The 18,475-nt window shown below is 38.8% G+C and overlaps 1 protein-coding gene across 4 annotated transcripts in view; it reads right to left on the reverse strand.

Annotated features, from left to right (window-relative positions):
• Positions 1–18,475, reverse strand: part of MTA3 (metastasis associated 1 family member 3) — a 149,434-nt gene that overhangs the window by 44,834 nt on the left and 86,125 nt on the right. For all 4 annotated transcript variants that reach the window (XM_075412897.1, XM_075412900.1, XM_075412898.1 and 1 more), the window contains exons 11-15: positions 13,230–13,288; positions 10,739–10,863; positions 9,350–9,501; positions 8,643–8,865; positions 82–168 (exon numbers count right to left, since the gene is read on the reverse strand). In XM_075412897.1, the coding sequence (XP_075269012.1) occupies positions 82–168; positions 8,643–8,865; positions 9,350–9,501; positions 10,739–10,863; positions 13,230–13,288 (646 nt within the window). The remainder of the gene's footprint in view (positions 1–81; positions 169–8,642; positions 8,866–9,349; positions 9,502–10,738; positions 10,864–13,229; positions 13,289–18,475) is intronic.

An 18,475-nucleotide genomic window follows, 5' to 3' on the forward strand; every position in this document is an offset into this window, starting at 1 on the left:
CTATGCATACAGGATTTTTAAGTATCAGTAAACACTGAATGTTCATTCAACTCATTTTTCGCTCTGGAGGCAGATACCCACCTAAATACCCAATGATACATGACAGTGGTTTTCTGGTGCTTTTTATCTTCAGAGGATTTCCAGCAACTTCACAATGTCGATCTGCATCTGAGAATGTTAAAGAATGAAACTCAGTTTAAATATTCCACCATCACAAGTACAATTAGGATGCATCAACCAGTTTCTGACTTACATTTTTACCACAATTTTTTTTTTCTTTTTGGCACATATTCTTCTTTTTTTCATCAATGCTAATAATGACAGATATTTAAAGGCAAGCCATGTCCTTATTCATGCAAGTGATGTTATGATTTTAAATTTTTTTTTAAAGTTAATGTAAGTGCTAACACAAATCTGACTGCATTTTTTGCCTACAAAGTCTTTTTGGAGACAGCCAGCCAGGCAAATGAAGCACAGATGAAAACATGAGTACTAGAATTAAAGCAGCTCTGGCTATTAAAAAGAATTTGCATGGAATTCTTTGTTGTTTTCTACAAGCATGTCTGGCCCTAAACAGAGTAATACAGAGGTAAGAAGGATTTAAGGTTGTGACTACTGTTTTTGGTCACGTATTACTTGCATGGTATGGTGATTCATATCATTCTTAATATTTAAAACAGAACATGGGGGTTATCATGGCAAGACGGAAGTTTAAAAAAAAAACCCAAGACCCAAAAAACCTTTTACTGTAAACTTTTCAACAAAGTGGTCAGTAGCAACCAAGTATTACAGAGCTCAAAGATCTCAAAGATAGGAACTTCCTGCAAAGTAAATGAGAATCAGCAGTTCAGTAACTACCTTAATTTGATGCTAAAACTACGAACTCATGACTTTGAAGGCTCTGTGAATACACAAGCAGAGAATCTGTCTAAATGCCCCGAACAGAGAAGTGTTACTATGAAGAGGTTCACGTTTAGACAGCAGAGTCAATCAACCTAGGGCAAAAATTCTTCAGACATGAGGTTTCAGTAAACAGTTTCAAGACTACTGGAACTATACTGTCTTTTTATTAAACTACTCAGAATGATCGGGTCATCCATCTTCCAAAAGCCCATAAGCAATCCCCCGATAGGGCTCCCAGCGTCCCTAGAACACAGGTATTCTGTCTTGTACACAACTGCGTTCAGAAGTTGATTGTGTAGATCTAGAATTCCCTCAAATGGAATTACTTGCCACACATACATACATACGTAACGCGTGCACCTTTCTTCGTACAGGTTTCACATGTGCACATGCAGATCTGCATTTTCTAACACACTTTGCAAGAGCTAGATATTATAGATTGTAACAACTGTATATAAATAACTGTGCATAAAAACTGTATCTGTTTTACCAAAATGTTCCTGTTTGCTTCATTCCAGCACAAGATATGGAGTACAGAGGCACCCAAAGAGGACAGGCCACTATACAGAACAATATACATTTGAGAAAAACCTAAACTTACAATCTCTTTATGTATTCTGTCCAGCTACGTGCAAAAAAACTTGCAGGTCAGGAAACCACAGCAATGGCCGAAGTAAGTATGTAAGTATGGTATGCTTTTAATAAGCAGACAATGCACAGCTCAGTTCAATATACTAAGGAAACTACTTGAAATTCTTAGGTGTGCTAAGCAGAAATGATAGCTGGTATCTGGGAAGCCCAAAGGTTCCAGAGCCCTAATGCCAAGTACGTGAAGTACTTTATTATTTTACTCTAATTACTGTTCTTAGCGAAAAAAATGCACTGAACCTAGTTCCTGGAATATTTTTAATATTCCACAACACTTGAAATATTTTAAGTGACAGAGTAGAACGATGTGTCTCCACTGTCTCGCTTAGTAAAATAAGCACAGACTATACGGTGAGTATTTTATAGCTACTTCGGGAACAGCAAAGCATTGCCTAAGAAGTAATTAGCAAGAAAATTTTCCATCTACATGTCTTCACTGTAAAAAAAGACACTGAATCATGGTGAGATATTCATATGCTGAGTGCGAATACAGACTGCAAAGAGAGCACAATTTCCATGCCTGAGGCAAAGCATGTTCAGCAAAGGTACCAGGTGGGTATTCCAAAGCACACCGGTCTATTAAAACAGTTAAGTATGTTTAACAGCAGCAAACTTCAATCCACAATACAGTATTCCCATAATAAAGTTTATGATCTTTATGCATTACATACAGAAAACCACAAAAGTTAGGTTGTAAATCAAGTGTAAAACCATAGAATAAAATTTAGGTAGGAAGTTGTCAAAAACAAAATTTAAAAGAAGTCCTAAAATCCAGTATGGTCTTCCACATGAACACTAAAACTTCTTGTAAGATGACTGAAATAGTACACGCACTGAGAAATAAAAACGTACTTAAAAAAGAATTGGAGTATTACACCTGACAGCGTATTTTTTCAAACACGTCAAAAGCAGAAAGTGTATTAGTGCCTGTAGCAATAGGAGATGATCAAAGTGTGAGGAAAATACAGAAGAAAAGATAAAGGCATGGCAGAAAAGCTGAATGAATTCTTTGTAGCCATGTTCACTGCAGAATAACTTAAACAAGCTCACTACCAAACTCGTTTCATGAGGAAAGTGTGAGAACTGTGTCACATCAAAGTGTCCATAGGCAGTATTTCAAAACAAAATGGTTAATGAATAAAAAACAAGTTACTAGGACCAGATGGAATTAATCCAAACAAACTGCTGAGCACATAGACTGCTGGTGTATAACTAATGCTTAAACTCGTCTTGGTTCAAGAGAACAAAAACACGGCAAATGTGATAACATTCTTCAGTAAGCAGGTCTGCAGACCGGCAAAAGGGTTGAACTATTAATAGAGGCATACAGTTAAATACAGAAACATCAAGGGAGCCAACAAAGACCTTGTGAAGGGAAAACATGTTTAATGTGTTCACATTATTCGGCGGAGTGTCCTTGGAACAAGGACAACCGCACAGCGGGCTTTACCAGCCCAAGCGCAGCCAGTGGACGAGGGCGGTAACCCTTCCCCTCTACTCGGCCCTTCTGAAGCCACCTCCAGACCCTGTGACGAGTTCTGGCATCCCACTATACATGAGATACGGACATCCTGGAGAAAGCTGAGCTATGGAGAGCCTGGTTTGGCGTTGGAGGATAGGATGTACATGGAGAGTCTGAGGGAACTGGGTCTGGTCAGCCTTCAGATGAGAACGCCAAGTGGAGACCTCATTGCAAGCTGTAACTACCTAGTGGCAGAGCACAGCGAAGATCAAGCCAGTCCCATCTCAAAGGTATATAGGGGTAGGACAACATACTATTACTGTCTGCGGCAACAGACACAAGCTGCGAGATAGGAAATTCTCATTATAAGTGAGGCAAAAGATTATTTACTGTGAGGTTGATCAAACATTGGAACAAGTGTCCGGAGAAGCCATGGAGTCTCCATCCTTGGAGATACACAAATCTCATCTGGACAAAAGGCTCTGAGCACTTGAGCTTTGTGCAGGGGTGGGATTAGAGACTTCCAGAGGTCCCTTCCTACCTACATGCCCTGTAAAACAGTGATTTCAAGTGTCCCAGGTCTGCCAGGATCCTCCTGACGGAATCATGACGTACACTTGCAGCTGATCTGGCACCTAGCGTGGCACTTCAGTTAGCTTTTAACAAACTGTGTCACCAAAGACCGCTTGCTGTCCAGCTGTTACAGGGTGAAGAAGTTTTCTTCAGGGATTAGCACCCGATTAAAATTACTTGTCTATTTAATCCCCAAAGGATCTGTGCTGTTCGACACAAAAAAGATCACGAAAATCTGAGATGATTAGAGAGTTGAAGTTTCCTGATAATAAATTACTGAGCATAATCAAAGCTAAAACTGATTGCAAACCATATCAGCAGCATTGAGCAATAAATGTAAACTAATTCTTAAGGAGTAAAATGACTGTAACATACAGATATAACGATGAGTTCTACACCACCACTATGCAGAAGAGAATTCATGAAGTCAGTGTCAACAGCTTTCTAAAAATATCTAGACACTAGTAAAGAGCAGTCACTTAAAAAGAAATTAAAATCTTATTAGAAATTACGATAATAGGAAAATAGAAAACATGTGACACCCTAAAATCATGGGAAACCTGTATCTTGAAGGGCATGTAATTTGGGGCACCATAACCCTAAAGCGGATACAGTACAAACTCCAGGGAATAACATTATGGGCCACAGTGTGAAATGGATTCTTTACGAGATTTTTAAACCGACCAAGTACTTAACCTAAAGAAGTTAAGACTGTTGTGGGTATTACAGAGGTCAACGAAATCAGGAATGTTGTGGAGATTACATTGAATGAGGCTTGTTCTTTTAGATTTGAAAGGGGTTTTTAATTATTTCCTTTTTTAAACTAAATTTGTAGGTCTCTTCAGCATAGAGACACTCTCACTGGGGAGTTATTTCTCTTTGACAATCCATCATATCTCTGCCAAAATTCACATTACCTAATCAATGTACTGTGCTCTATGTATTTCCTAAATTGTGTTCTTCCTAGAAACTCTGACAAAAAAAGACCATGTTCTTTTAATTATTTTACTGGCTACTAAAATCCAGCACAAATTGTATTTAAAGATGACAGCAGAGAAATATTTTCGTCCTAGATGCAGACAAAAGATCTTCCGTAGCTATAAAATCAAGGATGTAAAACATTGTTTGTGAACCAATACCGATAGATGTTACTCACTTCAGATGAATGGGTAGTTTTATGTCAGTGAAACACAGGCTGTATGCTTACAAAGAAAAATCAGTAACATTTTGCATAATTTTTACTTGTCTTTTTTTTTATCAAACCAGATCATAATAAGCCAGTAGTGTACCAAACTTGTTATTAAATCTGCAGATTTAAAGCTATGTTAAGTTTTGATCATAAACAATCTACCCCTTTTCCAGATAACTATATATATACTATACAGATAATACATTACCATCCACTGAAAACATTTTGACAACCACGTCTACATAGACGGCGTGTAGTTACCCAAATCTAAATTACTATAATTAATACATACAGTTATATTGATAAAACTATATCTGAGCAGGAAAAAAAAGATCCCTCAGAAATCTTCCTGTGCTGCAGTAAAAAGGTTCACAGTGAGCCATACATATATCAACACGCGCGTAAGCTGGAAACAGATCCAGTCTTGTCAGTGACTGTCTGGAGAAGTATGCCCACTTTGCTTTCCTCTAATTAAGAGGCCTTCCATAGACAGGGTAGTTTTACTCAAATTTTCTAAAAAACATGCAATATATTCAAGCTGAAAAGAAGGTATTTTCCCTAATTTAGAGCATGGCAATCTCCTCTAACCAAAACAGTTCACCAGTTCGAATTGATCCTGAAAATCCATCAGACAAGTTTACAGTCAACAACTACACTGAGTCCGTTATCCTCAGCAGAAAAAAGTTTGAGATTCCCATGACAGGTCATGCTCCTAGAAGGAGATGCCGTGACTTCTCAGCCTCCTGGTGACCAACCCTAGATTGAACTGGGACGTAAATGCATCACCTCCACTACCTCCTGCTGGCACCTGAGTGGGGGTCAGGCTACAGGGTTCATTAATCTAGTTCTCCGCATTAACTGCAGGAATAAAGTACATAGAATAAAACCTTGTTTTCTGCCAGTGGATGTAACGGACTGAGGGAGATGATGTGGATGGAATTATAATAACAAAAAATGCTCTATCTGAAATGTGGTTTCACGTAAAAGATGGCTGGGCCTGAGGTTAGCATTCCCAGAGGCTTCCATGCTCCTAAGACAAAAGAACTATCTGCAGATGAGTTCAGGTGGAATGCAAAAAATCAATTTATTTTATGAGCAAGCTCTGACTGACTTCTTCAGACTGACTTTCTCAGAACTGGGAATTAGTTTCATTTACAACCTGGCACTTCAGCAAATTGCCTAAGACTAAGAAGACATAAAACCTGGTACGCTGCGCGGTAAGTGCCTTACCATCCTTCTGTCTCTAGATTTTATAGCTTCTAAGTGTTGGTATGGCGCCTACTGCAATACAGTTGTGAAATGCAGTTACATTTTCAAGCACTGGTTTGGCACACACAGAATCAGGTGAGTCTGACAAAGCACCATCTAAGCAGTCATTAGATTCAAGTTTCAGCACACCAACATGGAAAACAAATTCCAAATCAGTTCTTGGATGTCCTAACCATCTCATGTCACATCCCATCATGGGTGACCTGCTACTCTGGCCAGGTTATTATCTAAGCAAGATATAACTTTTGTACCACCAACACAGGCATTCATTCAATCCTGCAATTACTCAGTGGTATTCAACATATGAAATCATTACTGTTAATCAAATAACTCATTTAAAAATTTAAAAAAAACTAAAAATTACTTGCATCGAGCTATCCTTCGAAAAGGATTCAAGGTATTCTCAGGAAGAGATAGCCTATTCAGATATAACATTAACATCTATAGAGTGCACTGAAGGCAGGTCACAAGTTACAAGTACATGAACAAAACCAGAAAACAATTTTTGTTTTATTTACCTCCTTACTAGGCTTTATGAGAGTAAGATATATGACAATGACAACGCAGGTAAGAGCACTGTAAGATTCCACAGAGAGAGATATTACCAGAAATAAAATATGTGTGTGCGCATATAGGTGTGTGCGTACAGACGGAGAAACATGAGTTAAATTAATTGAAATATAATCTCATTTCCACTATTATAAAATAATTTGAATGTTGTGTTCATATAGCATTGACCACTGTGACTTTTTTGTATTTTCTCCATCTATGTTAGGTCTAATCAGGAAGCATCAGCATAAGGTCCAAATTTTGTTTAAAGCAAAAATAATTACGAAAGATAGCGATCACAGGAAAAAAAAAATCTGCTCTTGATGTTAATCTGTTGTGGTACTTTTTCAGTTAAAGGAACAAAGAGGAAGCACTCACAGCACTGCCACTCTGATACAAGAATGACTATTTCCTGCTGAAAAGCTCATCTTTTCACTCCTTTGTTTTAAAGTTGAACTGTGTATATAACAGTTGTTCTAGTGTGATTAACAGTTGAAGGAACCTTTTTTTTTCTTGTATTTTTTCTCTTCCTTAAACAAATGCTTCTTCTTCTTTCAAACTGAGTTACTGCAGTGAGTGAGAAGAAACAGGAATATGGATAAAAAGATTCAAGGTTCAAGTGAACTTCTAAATTTTCCTCCGTGATTCAGCAGAAATCAGTGCCAATGAAATAAACCAAAAGGTACAAAGCTTTCCTCTCAGAAAATAACTCTTATTTTGTATTAAGGATTAAAAATATAATCCTAGTCCAGCCTTAGATGCACTTCCTCCATAAAGTACAACTCATTTTATTCACACAGTGGAAATGCGGGTTCCCCAAATCTGAAAGCTGCTCCTGACTTGCATAGCTTTGAAATAAGAAAGAAAATGGCCAACAGGACAACTAAATAAACAAGACAAGGACAACAAACAGAAATATTCACCAAATTCTGAATGGCTGCAGAAGTAGGTGAAGAGCTTGCATGTGAAGAATGGCTTGTGTTAAAATACGTAAGGGGAAAATAATTACTCAAAACCAGATTTTCGGCCTCCATGGAGTAAATTTCTTATAATCAACACTGACATCGCCAGCATCCCAGTTAAATATGCTAGGAAAACATTTAGTGTTAATCTAGTAAACATGGTTATAAACCCAACATCTAATATTCTAAGAAGGTCTCTTCTATTCTAATACAACTGACAGTACGATGAGCCAGCACAGCTCATCTTGGAACATCAAGTGTCTGCTCCAAGAACTGCATCTATGGAAGACTGGCAAACACAGCCAGACATGGTGCACAGTAAAACAACGCACTCAGCACAGATACAAAACCTGCTGAAATATTCGGTGACTTCACAGCAGAACTTACACACTTGTGCACATAAAGAGACAGCCTGTTGCTATCTACAACAACTCATTACCTTCTGTCACGCTACTAGTGAATTTATCAATTCTGTACATTTTGCCTATAAAAAGAACAGGCATAATATAGAATGTTACTTAAAACTAAAATTTAAAACTGGAACAGACAAAAAAAAAAAAAGATGCAACTATGATGTAGTACTAAACATGGCTATCCCCACCATCTGACCACCACAGCAACAAAGGGCTGTATGACAGGCCAGACAAATTCTTACGCATCCTCAGCTCCTTATTTCTTCACCAGCACCACTGAGAAAAAGTAAAACGTGTACAGATCTATACTTTCTGCTCAATGAAAGAAGAAATGAGCAATACATAGGCAAACTTCTTTCACACTGCCTAGCAGGAAGCATGTGTTTTATCTCATGGCACCAATTTTCCCTGCCTACCCTCCATTTTTTTTTAATGACAGTTTTGGTAAGTGAATGAGGTAATAGTTATCCCCTTTTAAATTCATTTGAAATGTTTCCCCAGCCTGAAATCTGTTCAAGGCAGCCAATGTGTTGGTGATATGCTGGACAAATGAAAAAATGAAAAGCAAAAGTGTATAGACAAGAAATGTTTATTGAAAAAGAAAATAAAATTAAAAGACAAAAAATGGGTGGGAAGCACAGCACACAGAACTAAGAATTAAAAAAACATCTTACATTCTGCCTTAATGGCAGCACAGTTAATAGGGACAAAGGGACGTCTTGCTGCCTGCCGCAGCCGGAGGGTATTTTTGCAGACCTGACGGGCCAGTTTTGTCCAACATGTTGTGTGAAGAAAGAAAGCTTGTCGCGTTTTCACCGCCGACTTTGGACTTCCAGTGTTACGAACTGGAGTTCCCTGTGTGGCCTGCCGGGACATGTGAGTTCTAACATGGGATTCCTACAAAAAACAAACAACAACATCATAACACATACATCTGAATTACAGCATTAGAAAAAGCCACAATTTGGATAAATTCACAAGGCTCATCAAATGATATGTACAAGCACTATACAAAAAAACTGGGGCTGTAAAACACAGAGCAGAGAACTGCACTGTGAGTGGATATATAATGCCATTCTAGATGAGATACTGTACAGTCATATTAACATTCTATAGATAACACCATTTGATTGATGACATTTGTCCACCAAAAATGCGTGAAGTGGATGTTTGTTTATCTAAAACTTAGTCAAACAAAGACATGGCAGAACCTACACACTGTTCAGTTCTACTTAAGATAGGAAAAGGGTTAATAAATTGAGTTTTGTAATGCCAAAGTTGAACACACACATAAAATATCGTTCCATTAAATATTCAAATCACAGCAGTCTTGTGAAAGCACCACATTTTGTTTCAGGAAAGTTTATCTACATAATCCTACCTCTGTAGGCTGGCTAGAAGACAGTTTATCTTCATCTGTCTGTGTGGGCATTTTCAGGCCACCATATTTCTTCCAATAAATCCAGCAAGATGCACACAATCTACACTGCATATTAGGAGGACCCCAAGAATACCATTGGTGAGACTGTGGAGCTAAGGAGAAGAAAACACAGGTAAACTGGTGCATGCTACATTCAATACAGTAAATCCAAATGCTCTAATAGATGGCTTTATATGGCCATAATATATGGCATTATAAGAGCATTATATGGATAAATATTTAATATATTTGACAAATGTAAAAAAAAGAACTTGAATTTTTAGTTGATTTATTTTTTACAAAAGCACGCCAGAAGTCAACTCCAAATAGACATTTCAAAAATACTTCCCTATTTAATTTCAAACCAGGGACTTTGTACTGGCATGAAGAGACTGTCTTGCAGGGGACTACCAAAAAAAACCCCAAACCTAGGCCTATAAATCCTCCACTATTTCTAACCTTACCCTGGAAGACAGGCTTATTAAGTCGCTTGTTATTTATCAGAATTACTTAAGATCTGATTTTTTTGCTCAAATCATGCAAAGTGAGTATTTATAAATCAAGATCCATAGAGGAAAAGGACAAACACATCTCTTATTGACGTTAAGATGCATATGCACCTTTATCTTGTGTGTATGGAGACTCAGCAGGAAACACTAATTTAACCTTTTTTCTTTTCTTTTTGCAATCTTTCACAAGAGAACTATTCTTTAAAAATGTGACGTGAGAAACAAAGTATATAACTGGAACTTTCTATATATAAAATACAGTTTAAATTTAACTGGTGTTTAAGAGACAGCCAGCCATAGCAATAGTAAGTGAAGAACTCTCACTTCTTTCCATTTCTGGATTTTATTAGCTCTACTCTCTTACAGCCTATGTTGAAGGCTGCTATTTCAAGAAGTCCAACAAGGACCATCAGAAACACACAGAAGACTAGAGAAAAACTCAAACCCTCCCCGCCCTCCAACCAACAACAGAGACGGGAAAAACCCCAAGAAACAAAAAAAAAATAACCCTCAAAACCCCTGTAGCCTTACAGGAGAACCAAAAATAAATTTGAATCTAGTCTTCTCAAAGTAAAGGTGTAACATCTCAGTGCCATCATATTATATTACTTTATCTTTCTGTACTTTCTGAATTGTTAAAGTAATCATGAAGTGGATTTGAATATTGACATTGACTCAATATAGTGCAGGCAGCTCTAACCTCAAAGTTATTTCTGCCGCACAAGTAATTGAAAATTATCCTCTATCATATGCAAACAAAAGTACATAGGTTTGTTTTTAAACAAAGTGCCTATTAAGATTAGCCCAAACTCTTGAATTTAAAAAAAAAAAGTATACTTACTATAGCAGCTTTCACAAGCTCGACCTATTAGCGAGGCCTGTGCCTGATAAGAGGCTCCCATTGCTCCATTGACTGCAGCGGGTTTCCCATTGTTGCTGGATATTTGATTGGGATTTGGTTTATTGCTTTAAACAAAAACAAAACAAAACCAAAAGTGATTTTACTAACTGGTTAATCAACATGAAAGCAAACAATCTAATTCCAGAATTGTGACGTGTGGTGACATCATCTGTAAAATCTGCTCTAAACAGCAAGACTAATTTTTATACTCCTCTGGTATTTTCAGCACTGTAAGAGCCTTTCTATGTAAAGAGCTGCTTTGATACTCCAATCTACAGATTTTTGTAAAATGCTTTAAACTACTTGGCAAGCTAGTAGAAGACCAAGTCTCAGGGTCAAGCACTAACAAAAGCCTGACAGGGCAGAACTTAAGAAGGGGGGTTCCAGTCAACAGATGAGGCTTTACAAGCTGAGGCTACACCAGCTGCAGTAAATGTGAATGTCCTATAGCCCTGGCAAAGCTGGCCCATACAATATCAGGCTGTTCTGTCTAGGTTCTGTCCTAAACTACATTCTCTGTGAGAAGGCTGAAGAACTGGTTTTGGATGTCTTTATTATTATTATTGTGATTATTTTACCTACAAATACTTCAGTGAAGTAGGACTTTACAGGTCAAGTACAGTATTTCCAAAGCTCCAACTCTGTAGGTGTTAATTACCCCTTTGACAAGCTATACTCCCAATAGAATGCAAGGCTCGATACATCGATACCTAAGATGATTATTTGTTACTTTAGGCAGCATAAAACATATTCAAGCTTAGTTAAAAAGACTAATTGAAGAAACCTTTGCTGCATCAAGTCTCTACTCCAAATGCCAGCAAGTCTGCCTCTTGCTTTCTCCTCTTCCACTATATGCAGTGAGAGACACTTTTACATTTTCAGATAATCTTTATCAAGCACTTGGGTGTCAAGGTATAAGAGAAGGGATCGAGAGACAATTAAGTCTCCCACGTTATGATCTGTTGCTTAGTTACCCTTCCAGAGAAGCCATGAGTTGAAAGGTACTCTCTAGTGTTGAGGAAAGAACCCTGCTTTTACAGGAAATACCTTATGAACAAGTTCAAAAAGGTATTCAGCTCTGAGAATCAATTCTACTCAGATTTCAAATACAATAAACCAGTTTCGAAACAGAGCGTTAGCAATCCATTTGCCCACAAGTGCCCCAGATTGTACAGTTATCAAATACTTGAGAAGTCCTACCACCCTCTTACCATTGACTATGGATTTTGTCTTGTGTAAACACAATGGCAAAAGTCCTGAATTGTCCACATGAACAAAGGAAATTAAATTGAAAAAGCATTATGTAGACTGAGCATCTTACAGGTTTCCTAAAGCAGCCACTTCCTTGAGAAGGTTAGGGAATACTCACACTAGAGTTTTCAGCTTTTTTTAAAAGGCGTCTAATTTATTAGAGACTTGAGTTTCAAAACTCAAATTTCAGAGATGAGACTAAAAGACTGAATTTAACAGTCTGCTGTTTGTATTACTAAATCTGTTCAAGACAGAAAAGTCTGCATGAAATATGGAAATGAAGCTCTATTGTATGCCATTTATACAAGTCATCAAAAAGACAACAGTGGATTTCCAAAGTATTTCATTTGGTATTCTAGCTTTCCATTATACAAACACTCATAAAATGGGAAATTCACATATATGTAAGCTGAATATACCCACAGAAAGCTTAAAAGAATGTCATCTGTAGTCCTTTCTCTCCTCCTAATCTTGAGGAAATTACAAATATGAAAGAGACAGATTGTATCTTGTTTCTGTAAACCGCATGTTAACAAAGCAGATATAGCATCGAGTTTAAATGTAAAAAAACAGATTAAAAACCCCCCAAGAAGAAAACGGATTTCATTAATAAGACTTGTTCAAAGACAGAAGACTTGGGGCTGTGTGCTACCTTTAATTTACAGCCAGAACATCTCTTGTCTCTAGCTGAACAACAGACTGCATCAGCAAAATAAAAAATGTGATGGGAAAGTATCTGATTTTATTTTATGTAACTACTTTAACAACTGCTTCTATACTGAAATATTCCATTTACACAAATAAGAAGTGTTGTGCTACAGGGATTCGGAAGCGATTATTCTCGAAAACCAGCTTTTTAAATGATAAGGCCCTTCTTGCATGTGCACTCCACGTAGCACTTGATCACCTTTTGTAAAATTTCACACTGTTTCAGAACAGGCAGTTTGCAGTCAAAGACAACAGGCTCAGTTAAGTACGAAGGTTTCACTTATGACAAGAGTTTGTGACATCTTCTGATTATATCTCTGTATATTCTGCATGTATATAACAAATACTTAGTAGGTAACTATTAAAAAGATGACTAAGAAAATATCACTTCCGTTACTGCATGTAACTGCATATTACTGTTGCAATTTTACCTGTACGTTATTCAAAAAAATTATTTTGTTCTTATACTCACTAGGTGGGGATGTACACTTGTTTCAATTTACTTTCTGCTTCAGCCGCTTTCAGACGTTTCTAGTTGAAAAATTAACACATTAAGACATTTTATTATATTCAAGCACAGATTTCATAAAACTGCACACAATCCATCTTTAAATTATTTCTATTTTGTGATTCCACACGAGCCTCCAAAACAAGTGTAGAAATCTACAAGATCAAAAGCATGAAAAACAAGTTCTCTATTTTTATTATCAGTTTAAAATTACAGTATACTGTCCTGCCTAGTAAAACTCACAGGCCTCACATCTGACAACAGAACTGTAAAAATGACAATTACAATCTACATAAATCACATCCACATAAACACATACAATATTGTGGCTAACCCTCACTGCAGAGCAAGCAGAAAATAAATGAATGAAATTGCGTATGAGGAGCTCCTCATCAGTCACACAACTCAATACTTGCTGTGTGCTCTGTCAAGCCCGAGGCTGGTATTTTATAAGCACTATAAGGAAGGGGAATAGTAAAGTCCACTGACTGTCAGAAATAACTGCACACCTACTTCTGTTAAGTGCTGTTAAAACTGTAGCTCAGGAACACTGCACCAGCAGGACAGCTACACTACTGTCAAAACGGTCTGTGAATTTACTAAATTATTACTTTCTTCATACTTGCAACAAACTCAAAACACGCTGCACTCAAGGTAGTAATACTAACTTCTAAAATGTTGAGAAGTTTTAGTCATTGCCATATACTGTACAAGTAACTAAGACAATAATTTTTTCAGCAATGGCACAACAAATACAGAGTTCAGATGGCTACTGATTATCTGAAACGTTTGTCTCTAGGTAAAAGATGGAGGAAAAAACATGATTTCCCTTCTCTTCCTGTACTCTAGACATTACTTGTGTTCACTTGGGGGGTGAGAGTGGAAATGGAGAAAAGGAGTTGAAACAAGGTCAATTTTACCACAGAGGAGGAAAAAAAAAAAGGGGGGGACACTGATATCCAGCAATAATAAACTAACACTACCTCCCTGCCTCTCAAAAGTCCCCCTTTATCAGGTGTTTAAAATTCAGTCATCCCTTTCCCTTACAGCCAATTCTCTTCTCTACTACACTTCCATTTTCTGATATCCAGTCTCTGCGAGGTTCACAACCCAGAAAGGTACTTCCCACCTTGAGAAAAGTATCATCAAAAGACTGCTCTGAGAGTCTCCTGCCTGAGCCACGAGGTGAGTTTCAGGGTTAATCAGCTTTACTGGTCGAGTAGCCCAGGTAAGCCTCCTCACACAAGCCACTGCTTTTCTCACACACACAGAATCACACACAGAATAGTAGGGGTTGGAAGGGACCTCTGTGGGTCATCTAGTCCAAACCCCCCGCCGAAGCAGGGTCACCTACAGCAGGCTGCACAGGACCTTGTCCAGGCGGGTCTTGAATATCTCCAGAGAAGGAGACTCCACAACCTCCCTGGGCAGCCTGTTCCAGTGCTCCGTCACCCTCAGAGGGAAGAAGTTCCTCCTCATGTTCAGACGGAACTTCCTGTGCCTCAGTTTGTGCCCATTACCCCTTGTCCTGTCACTGGGCACCACTGAAAAGAGCTTGGCCCCATCCTCCTGACACCCACCCTTCAGATATTTGTAGGCATTTATAAGGTCCCCTTGCAGCCTTCTCTTCTTCAGGCTGAACAAGCCCAGTTCCCTCAACCTCTCCTCGTAGGGGAGATGCTCCAGTCCCCTCACCATCCTTGTAGCCCTCCGCTGGACTCTCTCCAGTAGCTCTTCATCCTTCTTGAACTGGGGAGCCCAGAACTGGACACAGTACTCCAGATGAGGCCTCACCAGGGCAGTGTAGAGGGGAAGGAGAACCTCCCTTGTCCTGCTGGCCACACTCTTCTTGATGCACCCCAGGATCCCATTGGCTTTCTTGGCAGCCAGGGCACACTGCTGGCTCATAGTTAACCTGTCGTCCACCAGGACACCCAGGTCCCTTTCCGCAGAGCTGCTCTCCAGCAGGTCCACCCCAAGCCTGTACTGGTGCATGAGGTTGTTCCTCCCCAGGTGCAGGACCCTGCACTTGCCCTTGTTGAACCTCATCAGGTTCCTCTCTGCCCAGCTCTCCAGCCTATCCAGGTCACGCTGAATGGCAGCACAGCCTTCTGGTGTATCTACCACACCTCCCAGTTTGGTGTCGTCAGCAAACTTGCTGAGGGTACATTCTAACTCTTCATCCAGGTCGTTGATGAAGAAGTTAAACAAGACTGGGCCCAGTACTGACCCCTGAGGGACACCACTTGTCACCAGCCTCCAACTAGACTCAGCGCCGCTGATGACAACCCTCTGAGTTCTGCCATTCAGCCAGTTCTCTATCCACTTCACCGACCACTCATCCAGCCCACACTTCCTCAGCTTCCCCAGGAGGATATCATGGGAGACTGTGTCGAAAGCCTTGCTGAAGTCAAGGTAGATAACATCCACGGCTCTCCCTTCGTCTACCCAGCCAGTCATGTCATCGTAGAAAGCTATCAGATTGGTCAGGCATGATTTCCCCTTGGTGAATCCATGCTGACTACTCCTGATAACCTTCTTTTCTTCCACTTGCTTCATGAAGGCCTCCAGGATAAGCTGCTCCATCACCTTTCCCGGGATGGAGGTGAGGCTGACCGGCCTGTAGTTCCCTGGGTCCTCCTTCTTGCCCTTTCTCCATTTCAGACAGTGGCCTCTGTGCCATCCATCACCATAACTCATTTATAAAAACTGCATTTTTGAGGAGCAAACTATGACAAACAGACTCCTAAGTAGTCCATGCCACCACAAATTCATTGCCACGCAACATGAGAGCCCTTTTCCATTTGTTTCCAAGATGGGCTTTTGCAGTTCACAGGTGCCTAGTTGTGTCTGGAGCTACAGAAGTATCGTTCATTGGTACATGTGGTGCAGCTGCAGTCTTTCCCCAGCACCAGGCTTGGCAACACCGCACTACCTTCAATAAGCCCATAGCAGAAATGCAAACACAGTATGCTCTGTCTGCTTTAAAACCAGATTTTTAGAGTCAGTTTTTAAAAGAGCAAGGAGAAAGACCAGCAGCAGCACGCTCCAAGTCCCATAAACTGATAGTTTTCAATCTGAGAACATATCATATGCCCAGCAGAAGAGCTCTCCAAAGTGAACTCTTTCTGCTCAGCAAGTTCAGGCCACAGGCTTTCCACAACTGTCTCTTTTTTCCTTTTCATATTATACCCAATAATACAGAATTTGTTTCCAAACGGAAAAAGCATGCAAGCCCGCAGATCAGCAGGTAACATGCGTTCCACAGAGGTTCGTAACAAACTGGTCCCATCCTACAAAAAGAACAAACAAATCTCACTGCACATCTAGTAAGATCATCAGAGCCAAAAACACAAAAAAAGGAAAGAAATGAGCAAAGTAGCCTTGAAGCACTGTCAAAATGTAAAGGCATTTATAGGAAGTTGCATTAAGGCCCAATGGCAGTGTCAGTGGGAAGTGACTATACATATTAATTAAATTTTAGCATACTTTTAATACTGGCATGGGGGTTGTAAGGAATGCAATTTCAGAATTGCTTTCCTCCTTTATTTACTGAAGTGAATGATACACTGCCTTCTACAAAATAATCACACAATGCCATTTCAGTATAAGCTGTATTTTTATGCACTAAAACTATGGTTAGCATTGGTCTCTAAAAGCAACAGAAAATGTCACAGCTTGAATTCATACTGACCTATCAACTTTCAAGTCCTGAGAGAGAAGAAAGGATGCAGTAACACAACTATCAACAAATAATTGCAATTTCTGAGATTAAACCTCCGCGTTTTGAAATTTAGAGGATGAAAACTGGTAAAGTGTAGAAGTTGGAATTTGAAATTCAAAACTTTTAGACAAGAAACAAAGCACCAGTTTGTAATAGTAAGGGTAATGAATCACTGGAGCAATGTAACAAAGAGACCTGATGCTTTTCCTGAAAAAAACCTTACATCTGATCTTAAACAGTAACTGTTTCAAACAAGTCTTACAGACTGCATTGTAGGGGAGGGTCAAGCTACACTAACCCAACTTTTCACCTGGGCTCTACTACTTTTTATCAATTACTCTTGAAACTGAACATTATTTCTTTTTAAGAACTGTTGTTATGAGTATCAACTAAAAAATATCCCAAGAAATTATCATTTCCCTATGTTTTCAACAGCGGAAATAAATAAATGAGAGGGAAATGTAATATATTGCTGTAGTATAGTGAATTAGTTATTCTTACATATGTTTTCCCTTTTTCTGTTGCAAAGTCTCAGCAATTTTGCCTTGAATCAGATTTTTAAGGACAACACCACAAATAATGAGAACACGTTTCATGCCAATGAATGAGCCACCTGGCCTTCCTCAAACACTATGTAATGTAGTGTCATGAAAAGTGCCACCTCACCAAGAATGATTACCCAAGGCCTGAATTAGTTTTTCTAGACAGGTTCCGCACAGACTGAGAACTTTAACATATCTATTTCCCTTTGCCTTGACTTGAAGTGAACATACTCTGAAGGCAAGGTCGCAGCAGTATCTCCGCTGCCATTAAATCACCACCTTTAACTACCACACAAGAATAACACTTCATAGCAATTATGACAAAGCAACCTTTCTTACACCTGACACAATGCAGCCAATTCACACAAAGAAATAAAGATAACTAAAAAGCAAATCTTCAAATTAAATCACACTGACCTAGAATTCAGAGACTGTATTTTATGCATAAGATTCAAGTATGTACGTGAATCTTTCTGTCTTCCCATTCCACCAAGCTGCCCTGTCCCTCAAGCATGATATTTAGAGAAGAACGACTCTGAAATTGCCACTTTCTTACTGAACATATTTTCTCCCTGAAATGCATTCAATTATCACAGCTTGCTCTGGTGATGAAAAAAATCCTACAGATATCATTTTTACTGAACTGTTAGGATTTTAACCATTTCAGAACAAACTAAGCAAGGGCAGGGTGAAGTTCTGATCTCTCATTAGGAAGGACTATAGAAATGTTAACCAGGACAGAAATGAAGTATTTGGCCTACACTGTTTTTGTAACTGATGATCACGCATGACCTTGAAAGAACATGTCTGAAGCATTAAATCCTGTGATGTATTGGCATGTTCTGATGTTTACTTAGTTACAAATAAAACACATGCATTTGTAAGCTGTAGATAACCATCAAGCCTACGTATTTTTCTTGTATGTGAGGCTAAAACCCTAATCC

This window comes from Opisthocomus hoazin, chromosome 2, assembly GCF_030867145.1.
Source record: "Opisthocomus hoazin isolate bOpiHoa1 chromosome 2, bOpiHoa1.hap1, whole genome shotgun sequence".
Classification (NCBI taxonomy): Eukaryota; Metazoa; Chordata; class Aves; order Opisthocomiformes; family Opisthocomidae; genus Opisthocomus; species Opisthocomus hoazin.